The 16,561-nt window shown below is 32.8% G+C and overlaps 1 protein-coding gene across 1 annotated transcript; it reads right to left on the bottom strand.

Annotated features, from left to right (window-relative positions):
* Nucleotides 1-1,966: 1,966 nt before the first annotated feature.
* Nucleotides 1,967-4,741, bottom strand: LOC100794693 (uncharacterized). The gene has a single exon (XM_003547883.5). It carries the CDS (start codon nucleotides 4,121-4,123, stop codon nucleotides 2,117-2,119), a length of 2,007 nt encoding a protein of 668 aa, XP_003547931.1. The 5' UTR covers nucleotides 4,124-4,741; the 3' UTR covers nucleotides 1,967-2,116.
* Nucleotides 4,742-16,561: the final 11,820 nt, after the last annotated feature.

Here is a 16,561-nt window from a genome sequence, read left to right on the forward strand (position 1 = left end):
CATTCTTTGCCAATTTAGTCTTTAATCTATCGATCTTAAGATAATTTAGTGTCTAGATTGAGTTTATTTGGTATTGGAAAGATTAATTTATTATCAGATAACAAGTTCAGAAATTACATACTTTTAAAACTAAATTAACACAAATGATTGCTTTTGAAGACACATTGGTTTTTTTTCCTGTTTGATTTTCGATCATTATTGCTTGGTTGAAAGTTAAAAATCACTCTCACTCATCAAACTTGCATGCTACACGAGTGGCCAAACTTTGTGGTGTAGGAGTGTGAATGAGTTGTGCTCCACTTTCAGCATTCCTAAATGTTGGTTTTTGATAGAGTATTGTAGGGTAGATTGATGAGTACCCAGTGGGACGAGGGAGTTTGCTGTGGTCGGAATTGGCTTTGAATGGCTAATAATTTCTATTGTAAAGAAAGAGAACAGAAGAAAAGAAAGACAATTGTGGGATAAGATGAGATGTGTAATGTGATGAAGATAGATAGGGAAAAAAAAATTACTATAGAAACTGTTGTGAAAATATGAAGTAAAAATATCATTATTCTCAGTCTTATAACTCAAGAAAATAAATGATAGTTTTTAACTTCTCATGGAATGCTCTCGTTTAGAGCCCCATTTCTAGCTTGATGACCATTTTGTATTCTGAGGGAAGGATTTCACTTGTCTGGCTGTAATGTTGTATTGTTTCTCTTTGGTATGTTGATGGGTTTTCTTGTAATAAAAGGAAAAATGTCACTTTCTTAGCAGTTGTTCTATATCTCTGTAGTGCACAGCTAGTTAGTTGTCTATTCTTAGAATCTTTTGAACAACGTTATGGCCATTCCTTTTTACCTTAATTCCTCGTGGTTTGTGGTAATGGCAACATTTTCTCTAGATGATGGAAATATAAAGTTGGTTCAGCAAGTTTGAGAAGGGTAAAAAGAGAAGGAAGGAGAGAGATGGCACAGGTTTGAATCTTCTTAAGTGATATTTCTAATAATATTAATAACATTTACCAACAGAAAAAAAAACTTTTTTCTAGACGATAGCAATTTATCCACCATGATGGATACCGTTTTCCTACGTGTTATGCTTGCATACATAAATATAATATGGCCAATAAAAATGAATATATGCGAGCTAAAAATGATGATCATATTCTTCTATTGGCACCCATGCCACTGACTTCACTAGCTGAAGAGGGTTCAGCTGCCACCACCACCCCCCGCAAATTATTACTATTATTATTTTCACTTTCTGATGGAATAATACAAATTGCTTTGGCAATTCAAGTTTTGGGAAATTATCAACTTCGATTGGTTGTCATGAAAGCATTTGATTTTACAACGCATTCGGCCACTTTGTGTTGTTCACTTTAGATTGGTTGCCATGAAAAAGCACTTGATTTAACACGGCATTCGGCAACTTTGTTTTATTCATCCATAACCAATATAAATTCTCTGACTTTGTTTTGTTCACTTTTGATTGGTTGCAATGAAAGCACTAGATTTAACAAGGCATTCGGCAACTTTTTTTTATTCATCCATAACCAATATAAGCTTCCTGACTTTAAGATGGTAAAAGAAAGTTGGAAAACTGGAGCATCTTTTAGAACATGTATCAGCCTCTGTTTTTAGCCGTGACCTATATATAAGTCAATATAACAAATAGGTTTTTCGTTATGAAAATTAACATATGGCCATTATTGAGAACAAACATTTGCTACTCGTGGAGTTATCATTGTTAAATTGAATCCCATTAGCAACTTAAGTAGCGTTTTCTAGCTGACTAACCCAGAGGGAAAAAGTTTATAAGTACATTTTACATTTCCATTAGAAAAGAGCTACCGGGGGCTGTTTAAAAGGCACGATTACAAAGTATAGCTGCTGATATTGGCGTATACTATGGGGTACTACATTCCATAAGAGGGTTAACAAGAAAGCAAGGTAAGGTAAGGTAAGTTAGAACAAATGGATTAGGCAACAAACAATTCCCTTTATAGTTGAAAACAAATTTGAACAATTGGATAAGACATTTGATTGTATATACACTCACAAGAACAATGGATCAATACCAATGATTGACAAACCTCACAACCACAACAATGAATAACTTACCCTTCATCCTATTGATGTAATTTTTGGAATCCTCTTGAACCTCTAGACTGGTAAAGCTCCAGCCTACCCTTGGATTCCTGCAACAATGCCTCGAGGGTTTCGTCCTGCGTCACGTTTGGTTGCTTGGAAGCCCATTCAAGCACTCCAAGCACCTCAGCCCTAGCAAGTTCCTCACTGTCTGGCACATGCAATGCAATGTAGGAGAGCAGAACTAGTGCTGAAATCTGAACTGTCTGTTCTCCAAGATACACAAGCTGGACCAAGTGTTTCGCACCACCGGCACTTATGATTGCCTTGGAGTGATCAAGGTGGAGGTAGTTTTCCGAGGAAGCAAATTTCGTGAGAGAGATAGCTGCTTCCCTAGACACTTCAGCCTCTCTTTCGTCAAGAAGCCGGACCAAGGGACCGATTATCCTCGTCTCCGTTGCTCGGAACGTCCTTGCCAGATTCCCAATAGCCTTTACGCAAGGAATCAAGAGTTTTGTATCTTCCTTCTCTATGATCTTAAGCACTTGATCAACAACCGCCTTGCAGGCCGGAGAATTCGGCTTGAATGCCGATCTTCTCAATTCAGCATCTTTCTCTGCCACTGCCGTGATCTCCTTCACTGCCAGGGCAGAGTTGTACTTCACATCCTCAGACCCTTTCTCAAGCAGTATGGCAAAGCACAACAGAGCCCTGGACTCCGTGATGCTCCGGCAAATGGCCACATTACCCTTGGCCAGCTGCCGGAGCGCCCTCGCGGCCATTGCTTTCATGTAGGCCTTATTCTCAGGGTCCTCAAGTTCCCTCCCCTTCATGTTAATCCCGGAATACGAGAAGCTTTGCTGGTGAGACTGATGGTTTTGTTTGCCATTACCATTCACTTTCGGACCCTGCAAGTTCAGAGTTCCTTCATTCCCTTGATTGGGCTGTTGCTGCTTGTTGGCAGCATGCATTGCCATGGTACTTGTGACCACTCTATGCATCTGATTTGTTGACCTATCACCCAAGGGATGCTGCATCCTACTCTGCATCTGCTTCTCCTCATCTTCACTATCCTTCTTCACACTACTATTGCCATTAGAATTATTACCACTATTATTACTAGCCATCACAACAGCATGAATTGATGTAGGTTTGTTGCTAACAATGGCGTATTTACTATGCTCCTGAACGGTTTCAAACGCAAGATGACTTACAAGCAACCGAACGATGTTATGCTGAGCGAAAAGATCTTGGCATGTAGGGTATTTCGCAGCTAATTCCGACACGGCCCAAGCCACCACGGCTTGCACTTTCATGGGACCTTCTTTGAGGACTTTGGCGAAGACAGAGCAAACACCAGCGTGGATCATGAGTTCCACGCTCTCAGGGTCACGGCCGAGAAGCCCAATTGCTCTTGCGGCGTTCTCTTGCCCTTCTTTTTTGCCTTCTTTGATAAGCTTCAGTAAGGGACCGACGCCGCCTTCCTCGATGATTAATTTGCCGTAGCGGTCGTTGTCACGTGCGAGCGACACGAGGGAGGCGGCGGCGTCGGAGCGGTCGTCGAGGGAGCCGGTGTGGAGGATGGCGACCTGCTCCCAGATGAGGCCGAGGATGGGCTCGTTGGCGGCGATGGGGGGGAGACCGAGGTACTCGGTGTCGGCGCGGTCCTCGGCGGGGGCGGAGACGCGGAGGAGCCAGGAGACATCGCCGATGGAGTTCTCCAGCTGGGAGGACATCTTGCGGAAGGCGGCGGCGGGGATGATGCTGAAGACGCGTTTCATGAGGCCGTTGGCGCGGCACTTTAGGGTTAGAGAGAGGGCCTTGTCGAGGACCAGTTCGGTGTCGGCGATGATGCGCCGCGTGGGCCGCTCGTAGAGGTCGGAGCTGGCACGGGCCGCCTGCCGGAGCAGCCCGGCCAGCTTCTCCGTCTTGGATTTCAGCTCTAAACACTCTTGCTTGAAGGAGGAACTGGCCTCTTCCGCTGCCTTGGCCACTTGGTCCGCCAGCTGGATCGGCTTTGCCAACAGTTGCTTCACTATGTCAGCCATTCACTTCTTCTCGGATCCAAGTTCCAAAGTCCAAGTTGTGAAAAAATTGAGTCTTTATTGGAAGAGGGAGTGACTTTTTTTTTATTTTATTCGTAGGAATCGTCCACTTATCTAAGGAATTTACAATAGTCACTTACCTTTTTCAACAAAGCTAAGACCCCTTAGTGGGGGAGGGAGTGATTGACGAAAAGGGGTTGGATTGGGTGTGTGAATTTGGAGCTATAATTTCGGCTTTGATGGAGGAAAAAAGAAAACGGCCAAGAGGAGGTTGTTGAAAGATGCCAAGGGAATGGGGTGTGTTATGATCTGGCTATTGTTGTGAAATGGGTCCGGTGTGAATGAACTGATGAGAATGATGATGGTGTGGTGTGAAGTGCTGCTTTAGGCTTGGTGCGAGGGTTAAGGGCATGATTTGTAGAAATCTTGGGATTTAGAGTGTTGTTGTGGTGGACGGGAATTACAAGATCAAAACGCGGTTTCTTCTTTTTTATATGTGCCTGGCCAGGCAGGATTAGCTGCTCAACTATATGGCTAATATGGACAAGAAAGGAGAATTATTTAGGAATAAGCTAGCGTTTGTTTTTCTTTTTAAGTATAAAGAGAGAAGAGAATGGAGCTTTCCTTTTCATTCAATGAATTTTTTATGATGCTATATACACGAACATGATAGGAAAAATGGAAGACAGAGGATAAATAGTACTTTTATTAATTGCATTGAAGAGAAATGATCGCAAATGGTAGGCGGTAGGTTTTGAGATTTGAAAGGTTTGATGCCCTTTTAGTCTCTTCTCTTATATAAGGGAAACGGATTTGCTCCAAAAGAAAGTAATAAGAGATAATTATGTTTAATGAGTTATCTTAGTTAATTTTTAATTTTTTTTATTAACTAAAAAAACTTGTTTGACTATTGGATAAATAATATTTTTTAGCTTCTAGTATTTTTTTGAAATGTTACTTAAAATAGGATTTTTAAAAATGCTAACTTCTAATTTCTATCTTTTTATGTTTTCTTTAATTTTTATTATTAATATATTTATGAAAATTTTTAATTATTCTTTTTAAATAAATCATAATTTTATTATTTTTCTATCATTTTATACTTATCAACTACTTCAATAATTAATTTTATCGAATACTTATAATTTAATAAATTAATTTTTCAGCTTTCAAGTTCTAGTTACTAACTAGTTTTTCAACTTTCAGCTAGTTTTTCAGTCAGTTTTACCAAACATAATTAAAATGTGTTCAAATTATTAAAAAGACTTGGATTGAGTTTTGCTGATAATTTAAATCAAATCAATTTAAATAAATTTAAGTGAGTTCATATCAATATATAGATTGCATATATTTACTTTAAAAGGTAAAAAGATAGAAGAAAATTTAAAGGTTTATCATGGTGGAAATTTGTTTGAGTTCTTCTATTCTTGATTTTAATAATCCAAACAACTTATTTTATTTAGTGGGATAAAATCACCATTGAGTTCTTTTTTGTTATGGTTAAACTAGCAGTGTTTTAACTTTCAACTAGGAGAACAATGAAATTAATTTTTAAAAAATTAAACAAGTAACGATGCATTCAAAATGTTGTGCAATGTTAAGATATCTTTAGAAGTAAAGATATAATTGTTGATGAAATTGAAGTAGAAAATTTTCGATTATGTGCAGAAGTAAAAGTGTAATTGATCGTGTAATCGAAATGCAATATAAAATGAAGAAAAATAAAAGAGTAAGAGTTTAGAGAAGAAATGGATATTAGAAAAAGTTTAGAGTTTGGAGAAGAAATATAGAAAAGAATTTCAATAAAGTAAATTGACCAAAAGAAAATGAATGACATAAAAGATAAGTTGCGTCAAAATATGGGTTTGAACATACATGTTCCTAGAGAAAAAAAATGACTACCAACGTGCCTATTTATAGTTTTTTGCTTTATATTCGAATTAAAAATTTATACATGTGTACAACTTATTCAAATAAACAATCTAAGATGATTACAATTGTCTTTGTTCTGTCAGTCGAAAAAACTGTTGATAACTGTCTTTTTGGTTTCTTCTATCAAAAAACCCTTGATAATTATCTTTGTTTCTTCTATCAGAAAACCATTAATAATTGTCTTCGAATGTGTGTTTAAAAGTCATGTGTCTTCGATGAATTTTCATTTGTGTCTTCAAATGATTTGTTTTCAAAAACACTTTTTACAAATTGAAATCACCAAACACTTAGAAATTTTTTAAATGTTTCATAAGATAAATCTCTTTATCAACTTTCATATTTTGATTGTCCATCAAAATTAGCAGTACACTTCCCGTAAGCTTCTTTCTCTTTATCAACTTTCACATTTTGATTGTCCATCGAAATGAGCATTACACCTCCAGTAAACTTTCTTTCAAATTGGTAATCAAATCCTCATTCGTTCATGAAAATAGAATGACTTACAAATCTTACTAAATAATATATATGCACTTGATTCTAATGTCAATACTTAATCATAACATCAACTTATAGAGATTCACTCTCAATCAAAATATACTCCTCCTCGAACCACCAATCGAAAGCAATGTTTTCACGACAAATTAAATTAGCCAGTTTTTAACACGACATAAAACCTCTACATTTATAAAATTTTACTCACAACCCCAACACTAACATAATTTCTGAAGATGCATTAACAAGTCAAGAGAAACAACAATAAATAAGGAAGTACATTTTTTAAGGTTGTAAGTTGTAATTTTTTGTGTCACTTAAAAAAATTTCAAGTATTGGATGTTAGAAGTTTTGACTAAGTAAAAAGGCTAGTTGAAAGTGAATCTCGAAGTACTAGTCTTTAAACTAAAATAAAAGTTAGTTGTTGAAGACATATTCAGGAGTTATGTTGCGAAGGTGAAAAAATTATATACTCAAAAATACATTCGAGGGTTAAAACAAATTTTAGAGAATTAGAACTTGAATGAAAAGCATGTTTGGTTCAGAAGATGAAAATATACTTAATGGAAATATGAGATATTTGAATTAAAGTAGAGTGTAGAAGGTGTGGACCCATGTGGAACCTATCTTATTTCTTCTTTGTTTCTCTCATTTCCCCATCTACCAAACATACTCAAAGAGAATGATAAGTATGGAAGTTCTTGCAAATATTATTTGAAGTTCAAGGAAAATAAGCTTGAAGATATACCATTCAATAACTTATAAGTGATTATCGAGAAGACATGGATGGCCACAGATGACAACATCATAATGAGTCACTTCTAAGAAGTTTTACACATGCCTTTCTTATTTGGTCGAAACACTTACACAAGTCCCTATAGCACCACACATTATGGTTATCGATTCTAAGAGCAAAATGTATGTTCTCTCAGCATATTTTTATACGGTTTGTTAAGTTATAAGATGAATTAGAGCCCTCCAATATTTTGATTTATGCAATCAAATAATAACTTATGAAATATGTGTCTAAATGTTTATTGAAAAGCTCGTGGTGTTTGTGTCTATCTTGACATACAATAATCTAAGGATATTGAGTTTATGCATTTATAAACACTTTATGCTCTAATAATTTGATCCTTTGTGCAGAGAATATATGTTTTATTATTCATAAGATCTGTCAAAAAGGATGAAAAAGAAAGAAGTCAATAGAAAAACTTCCTACTACATTAAAAGGCGTGTCAAAACAAGATAAACAAATTGTTTTATTAGACCAATTTTATTTTAGTATGAAAAAGAAGTTATGTCTATTGACACTAGATATGGAAGTTCAAACACAAGAAGATAAACAAATTGCTTTATTAGACCAATTTAACAAGTTTGTGACATGCATTAAATGTTTCAACGAACACTTCTCACCACACAGACAAAGACAAAGACAAAGACATCACAATCACAACGATTATCTCGTGAAGAATCCTATAAATAGTTGAAGATTTGAAGTTCACAAGTTAGAGAAACATACGTACAAACAAGCAATCTGAGTATTCAAATCTCTTTGTAAATTTTCTAAGTCATAACCTTAGCTCCCAAAACCATTTGTATATTTGAGAGTGATAGATTTGAGTTTGTCCTTGTATTCGTTTATAAGATGATAGAAGTCAGTGTTTCTTGAACCTTTAAACAAATTTGTAAGATTTCTTGAAGTTGTAACTTTTCTAAATTAGAACCATAGCTCCCAAAACCATTTGTATATTTGAGAGTGATAGATTTGAGTTTGTCCTTGTATTTGTTTAAAAGATGATAAAAGTCAGTGTTCTCTTGAACCTTTAAACAAATATATAAGATTTCTTGAAGTATGAAGAGGCTTGATTCAAATAATACTTGAGAGATTTGCTTGAAGAGACAATGGTAAAACTACTTGGGTTTGAGCCAGAATTGGCTTGAGAAAAAAAATACTTGTAACATTGATTAGTTATAGTAGAATTTGGTGGATTAGCCAAGAGTTGGACATATTCTCAACGGTGGAGACAACCAATATAGAAATTTTGTATTTTTCTCTTTACACTTATTTGTTTTATCTAACCTTGAATTGTGATTCATTCATACGTTATTTTTCATAAGTTTTGATAAAACAAAGAATTTGATTATATCGTCTATTAAATGTATATTTGTTGCACAATTCATTTTCCTTTTAAGAAACACAATCCAACCCTCTTCTTGTTTTCCGTTTCCCTACACAATTCCTTTATAGTGTGCTTGGATGGAGCAATTTAACAGGGAAATTCATTTTTTTAAGAAATTTAAAATGATTTGTAATAAAATAGCTTGTTTGGATAGAGTATTTGAAAGGAGATTTAATTTTTGGTATTTTTATGAATCAATTTGATTGATTAAAATAGTAGAATTTCAAATTCTCTCAAAAAATATAGAATTTGAAATTCTTTTTTCGGAGATGCTCGCTCTAACTCACATTCTTGCTCACGACTCTTTCTCACTCAACACTCACAACTATGGGTGACCAAAGTTTTTACGGTCGATATTGACATAAGTTGTTTTTCACTGACGTTGGCCAAGGTTTTTTCGGTCACAACTTTTTTGTATGATGTCAACCAAAGCTATTTTTTGCCGATATCGACTAAGATTTTTTTTAGACGATGTTGGATAGAGTTATTTTCTCATTGACGTCAGTCATGGGAAATTTTGCTAACGTCGGCCAAGGATTTTTTTGGTCGTTGTCATCTAGGTTTTTTCAGTTGATGTTGACCAATGATTTTTTTTGGCCAATGTTGACTAGATTTTTTCCACTAACATCGGTCATGACTAACTTTTGAGTAAACACCTGTTAGGGATTTTCAACCGACGTCAGCTAGGTTTTTCCAGCCAACATCAACCAAAGCTATTTTTTAATCAATATCGACTAAGGTTATTTTTTAGCTGATGTTAGCTAGGGTGTTTTGGCTGATGTCAACTATATTTTCTTAGTCGATGTCGGTTAGGATTTTTTTGCTGACATCGACTAGGGTTTTCTAGCTGACATCACCCAGAGCTATTTATTAACCACATCAGTTAGGCTTTTCGGTTGATGTTGGCTAGGGTTTTTTCTGCTAACACCAGCTAGGTATTTTTGACCGACATCGGGCATGACTATTTTTAGTCGACATCGACTAGGTTCTTACAATCGACATCCACTAGAATTTTTTCCGTCGACATCAGTTAGAGCTATTTTTTAGCCAACATCAGGCAAGACTATTTTATAGCCGATGTTGGGTAGGGTTTTTTGTCTGACATTGGTCAGGGCTATTTTTTTTAGCCAACTTCGACTAGGGATTTTTCGGCCAACGTTGACCAATGACATTTTTCGGCCGACATCGGATAGGTTCTATTGGTCGACATCGACCAAGCTATTTTTAGCCGATATTCGGTATATTTTTTTGTCAACGTTTGCTAGGATTTTTTAGGCCGATGTTGGCTAAAAATAGCCTTGGTCAATGTCATTCGAAAATACTCTAGCCGGTGTCGGCCAAACAAACCCTAGCTGACGTTGGTAGAAAAAATCTAACCAACATCGGCTGACAAATAGACTCAACCAACGTTAGCCAAAAAATAGCCCCGGCTGATGTCAACTAAAAAATATCCCCAACATACTTTGACAAGAAAAAACCCTATTTGATGTCATTAAAAAACATCACTGGTTGTGACTAGACAAAACAACCTTGGTTAAAATTATCAATATTTTATATTTATAAATTATTAAAAATTGAAAATATTTTTCAATTAATATTTTAAAATTAGATTGTGTTTATTTTCTATAAATTTTAATATTAAAATTTCATCTATTTAAAATATTAAATTGAAATTTTGCATATGGAAAAAATTGAATTGTCCTATTCAAACAAAGAATTTAAAATGAAAGAAATTTGAATTGATTTATCCAAACAAAGCATTTGAAAAATGAAGGAAATTAAAATCAAAGCAATTCAAATTCTTGGCATTTCAAATTCCTTAAAATTTTGAAATTCCTGATCCAAATACAAGGTTACTTTCTTGTCAATTAGAAGTCAAATTACTGCATATGCATTTATATTTTTGTAGTATATCCTCTCACCCTCAATTTCTTCTCTAAACTTAAAACTTTTCATTTGCATGTTTGATAATGTTATCAAAATTATAGTTTAACAATGATTTATTCTTATGTTTCCTGATTTTGTTATAAAGGTAATAAAAGTCTTTGAATTAAAAGAACAATGGATTTAAAGGCTTTATAACATTTAAAATTCACTACATGTCAATGTGGTTCTAACATTTATAATAAGGAAAACCATAGTTATTAACATTGGAGTTCATAAGGTAAACTAATTAAAAGCTTTCAAATTTAGATTTGTATATAAGATCTACTCCGATTATAAAAATTTATTTATATATTCAAAATATTTTTCTAAATGTCATTCATGGTATAATTTGTATAGAGTACATTTTACATATTTACATAACTTTACAAAAATATTTAATAGTGTAAATCACCATAAAATAAAAATTCATTAGAAAAACAAGAAAATAAGAAAAACTATAGGTATTGACATTGGAGTTCATAAAGTGAACTAATTAAGAACTTTTAAATTTTAGATTTGTATATAAGATCTACCAAGGTTATAATAATTTCTTTATACATTAAAAAAAAATTCTAAATGTAATTCATGGCATAATTTGTATAGATTACCTTTTACATATTTACAAAACTTTACAAAAATATTTAATAGTGTCAATCACCATAAAATCAAAGTTGATTAGAAAAACAAGACAAATTTGGAAATTCCTTTTGGAAAAAGCATTTCAAGTTGAAAAGTAAATGTTTAGAGCTGCATTTTCAACAAAATCTTCCTTACATCTCTACAAGTCTCTTTATTTTTTTTTTCAAGATCAGATTGTGTCAACAAAGCAATCAAATTCATCTCACAAATATAAGGTAAAGAAAATCACATGTACAATATGCTATCAAAACCATTTTCATGAAAATAACACCTTTCAAGGGCACACGATAACATCAAAGACTATTTTATCAAAATAAAAATTTTCAATGAGAATACTTAATCTTTTATACTTCCAAGATTATTTATTATTATTTTAGCATAACATCATTCCTCTCTCATTGAAATAATAGCTATTAAAAATTAACTAAGTTTCCAAATAGAGAAATTTTTCATAACAGAAATAACACAAATAAATTAATCCATGTAATTAACAAAGACATTGTTTTATAAGATATCTAAACAAAATCACATTGGAAATTCAAAGGGTCTAATAGAAATTCACCAAAAATCATACAATTGAGATATAATTTTAATTATTGATTGAAATAAAAATAGACATGTAAATACATTTTTCTCTTCTCTTTTTGGAACACATCTCCTTCTTTCCCCTCTCTCCCCACAACCAAGATTATCGTTGTTGCAATAGCGTGGTTGCTCCGCCGATAGTGACGATACCACTCTATAGAAGAATTGCTTTGGAAGCGTTAGAACGTAACATTAGAGATATAGGATAACGTCATTCGTTTTTGTCAAACGTAAGAAAAAAAGCTTATGAGACTTTATTAAATGATGTTGAAATAACAACAACCACACTAGAAGGACGATTGAATAATGTGTTAATCAAATATAATAACTTTTTGTAAATAAAATTTTGTCATAGGTTTAGAAAGATATACAAACTAGAGTCATCCATTGATAAGAAAACAAGTTTGATGGAAAATAAGGTTAATCATCTAGTAAATATAAGAAGCAATATTTTCAAGAGGTTTTTAAAAAACACTTGATAAGACAAAGTTGACAGAGAAAACTAAGAGAATATTTAATCAAATAACTTAAGAGAGACGTAGAAACACTTGGATTATACTGGTTCGTTCAAATAAAGCTATGTTCAATTCTCCTTTACGCAATTGTAAAGGGTTCTACTAATCAAAACTTTGATTACAAAGCAAGTATTTTGTCCTACCACTCTTGCCTACACAAGTATTCTTTTATCCACCTCTGGCACTTCCTTAGACTCCTCCTAAATCTAAGAACATTCAAGTATTGTTAAACACTAAGTCACTCTTGGCTTTCACAAACAAAAGTTTGAATCAATACAAAAATTCAAAAACACTCAACGAGTGGATAGACAATAAAGATCAAATGCAAAATAACTTTGCTTAGCAAAGAATAGGCAGTGTAAGATCAAATGTATCATCCAATGATTTTATGGAGGTCGCTTCAGAGATTTTCTCGTTTCTATATGATATTTTTTCGTGCTCTGTGTTTGGGTAGAGGTTACCTTTTATAGACTTTAGTTAAATATCCTTTATAAGATTAGCACTAAGTCTTGATATGATCATTGTCTCACACTAGAGATAAGGCGACATGACACACTCTGATTGGAGAGGAAAGGAACAAAAGTACAAACAACAACATGTGTTCTTCTTTTGCATTGAAAATGACCTCTAAGAAATATTCTGTAAAACCTTCTATTTTCTTCTATTTTATTTTTTCCTTAAATTCAAATGTTAGCAATTCAAATAAAGAGAGGAAAAATTAAATTTCGTAAAGAGATATCGTGCACTTCCTTTTATGGCTAAAATTACCTTTTCATACTTGATGAACATCAATTATAAGACTATAAAATGAGCATGTATGTGACTTACAACAAGTGAAAGCAAGTAGTAAGAACACTAAGTGTATAAATACTAGTTTTCACAATAAGTGGATGTAATAAATTTTACAGGGCATTGGACATGGGATATATCTTAACAAAATGCTTTCCACTTTAAGCATGAATGCAACTTACTAGAGTTGTAAATAACAATTAAGTCATCCTTTTACAAAGTGATCCTATGCACTCAAAATCAAATAATTAAATTAGCAACAATTTATACTTTTATAAATATCAAAATTTAAGGCATAATAGGTCGTACAGTTTAGTGGACCATCCAAAACTAACAGACGTGACACTTTTTCATGGGTGAGAGAGATGAAGACAAAGAATTGGGGATTGAAGATTTCTATCTCATGTTTAGTTTGTTGTATAGTTTGTTAAAATATTTCAAAAGTTTAAGGCATCACTTTAGTCAAATTTATTACCTGTTTTAATGTGAATTAATGTCATGTTTTAATTGGAATTATTATCTATTTAATTGTATTAATTAGAAATTATTTTTGATTAATTACTATTAACCTTTATATTGAAGAAGGTTTAGAGAGCAAAGGAAATCATATCCTTTCCTCTTTCTCTGTGTGAGCTCTTGACTTTTTCTCACAAAAAGCTTGTTAGTTTTGTTGCCCCAAATTGATTTTGGGAATAGCCTATTATATCTTGGGGGACGTGCACACCACTCGGATAAGTCCTAGAGAACAATGTGAATTTGCACGTCTCATGCTTAATTTGTTTGTAGATGGTGGTTCGTGAATGATTAGTTCATTGTTCGTGTTTGATCATGATCATGGACAACAAGATCAACAATCTCAAGGACTTATGTGGTTCATGCAATCCTCCAACAATTTTTATGTTCTACTTGAGAACTCCCTAATTTTTTATTTCACCCTTTTTAGAGACATGACCACTATGAATCTGATGATTTCACATTTATTAAAAAAAAAATTTGCAATGTGGGGTTTGTGACCCACAATGGCTTCGATGACTCTTCGTTCTTGTCAGTTTTGTGCAACCTCTCAATCATGATCGTCGATGTCGACATCATGACATATGTTATTAACATGCACTTAACACTTGATGTCTGTCAATCATGTATTCTATGCGATAACTAATTAACTACCCACACCACAGCAACATCTCGAACACTCCTCAATCACCTACCTTCCTCACATGTTTCCCAATTTGACATTCAATGCCAATGTGGATTTCGGTTGATATCTATTACGTGCATTCTCCATAGTGAAAAGACATGCACAAGTGCTTCATGGCTATGGTGGGATTTTTCTTGTGCCATTATAAGGTAAGCATATATCATATATAAGTATGTTTTTCATTTGTTTGTGCGTAAAAACCCAAATCTAATTTATAAAATGGAAGTGTGGGAATGTTTATGGTGGAAATTTGTCTAAGTATTCGAAATGTAATTTATCATAGTTTCAAACTTGATTCTTATCAATCACAACAACTTATTTTAATTAGTGTGACAAAATCGAAATTGTGAATTCTTTTTATTCAAACTAGCAGTTGGTATAACTTTTGATTAAAAGAATAATGAGATTAATCAAATATATGAGATTTTAACATTATCATGCATTATCTTATCTTGTTTAAAAATAGTCATTTAACTTATTGATTCTTCTAATAAAGATTTTTTTAGTAATCTAAAGATACTTGAATTATTTTTTATAAATATACTTGTTTCGAGTATAATAATAAAATTAGTTTTTGAATGAATCTATAGTTTTTTTTTCATAATGAAGATGTTTTTTAAACAATTAAAAATGTGTAAATTTGGCTAAGAAGCAAAGTCAAAATGTAAAAAGATTAAAATATTTGTAAAGTAAAACGCTTTGAAAGTAAATCAAATTGAAATGCAAACAAATATAAAATGGCAGGAAGGTGAAGTGCTTTCAAAATGTAAATTGAAATCAAATGCAAAAAAAATATAAAAGTTGTAGAAAGGTAAAGAACAACAAGTAAATAAGTTCGGAGTAAAGAAATTCTGATTGGAAGGAGTTAAGAGTTTGGAGAAGAAATGTACAAGAAGAGATTTGAATGAATGTAAATTGATCAAGTAAATGAAAGTACAAAAATTGTAAATTACATTAAAGTATGGGTTCGAACATATACTTTTTTTTGGCAACTGGAAGCCATTTTCTTGTGCGGCATATTGGTGTAGAGGTGTTTATGTGATCTTCGTAACCAAGAAAAAATTACTATCATTGTGTCTATTTATAGTTTAGTTCAACTAAACGGTCGATTTACAAAATTTGTACAAGTGTATAATTTATCTGAACTAACTATCTAAGATGTTGACACATGTATCTTCACACTCTGTTGAAAAACTGTTGATAAATCATCTTTGTGCAATTGATCGAAACCTATAAGCCCTCAATGATTCTTTACTTGTCTTTCGAGGAGCATGCAACTTCAAATAACTTGTCTTCATAATTTGTTTTGATCTTCACAGTTATGTTATTTCGATCATGTCATTAAACTCTTGTAAGTTTATATTCTTTTGGATCAATAATCGAACATAACCTCAATATCATGTTCTTCAACTCCATTCAATTCAAAAAAACTTTCTAAGTTCTATATTAAGAAAATTTTACTTGCACCCCTAATAGGAGGTAGTAAGAAAATACTTGTGAGGAATTATATGAAAACTATGTGGACAATAATTAGTTTAGAACCTCTCCCAGGACATGTGATGGTTTGTTTTTCTTTGTAAACTACATGGAAGAAAACATTTGAGCTTCTTGATAATTTATTTGTTTGTGAGTGATCAATTGGTGAATTTCCTAGTGGGATATATATTTATTGGTGATATATATATATATATATATATATATATATATATATATATATATATATATATATATATATATATATATATATATATATATATATATATATATATATATATATAGTTTTTTGCTTGGTTCATTAGTTTCTCTTTCCTGTGATCTTTGTGAATCTAGTTTTTCATTTTGTCTTCCAAATTTGTTGCATACATGGTATCCAAATTGAGTTGTATTTTAATGATTAAATGAGACAAAATGTGGGGGAATGAATCTATGTGATTTTGAGTGAAAGTTAAATGCGATGGATGTGTATATGGAATATTGTGTTTGTTGTGATTAATTACTATGTTTAGTGAATCATAATTTAAATTATAACTATTACAGTTTTTGAGTGTTTATCAATGTAGAAAACAATACGTAATCTTCTTAGTTACATAGTATTTGATGATTTTTGAGATTATGCATCCTACAAAATTGCTCAAGATCTCAATGTTAAGAAAAGTGTGTTTAAAATTTGTGATGACATAGG

Source organism: Glycine max, chromosome 16 (assembly GCF_000004515.6).
Source record: "Glycine max cultivar Williams 82 chromosome 16, Glycine_max_v4.0, whole genome shotgun sequence".
Classification (NCBI taxonomy): Eukaryota; Viridiplantae; Streptophyta; class Magnoliopsida; order Fabales; family Fabaceae; genus Glycine; species Glycine max.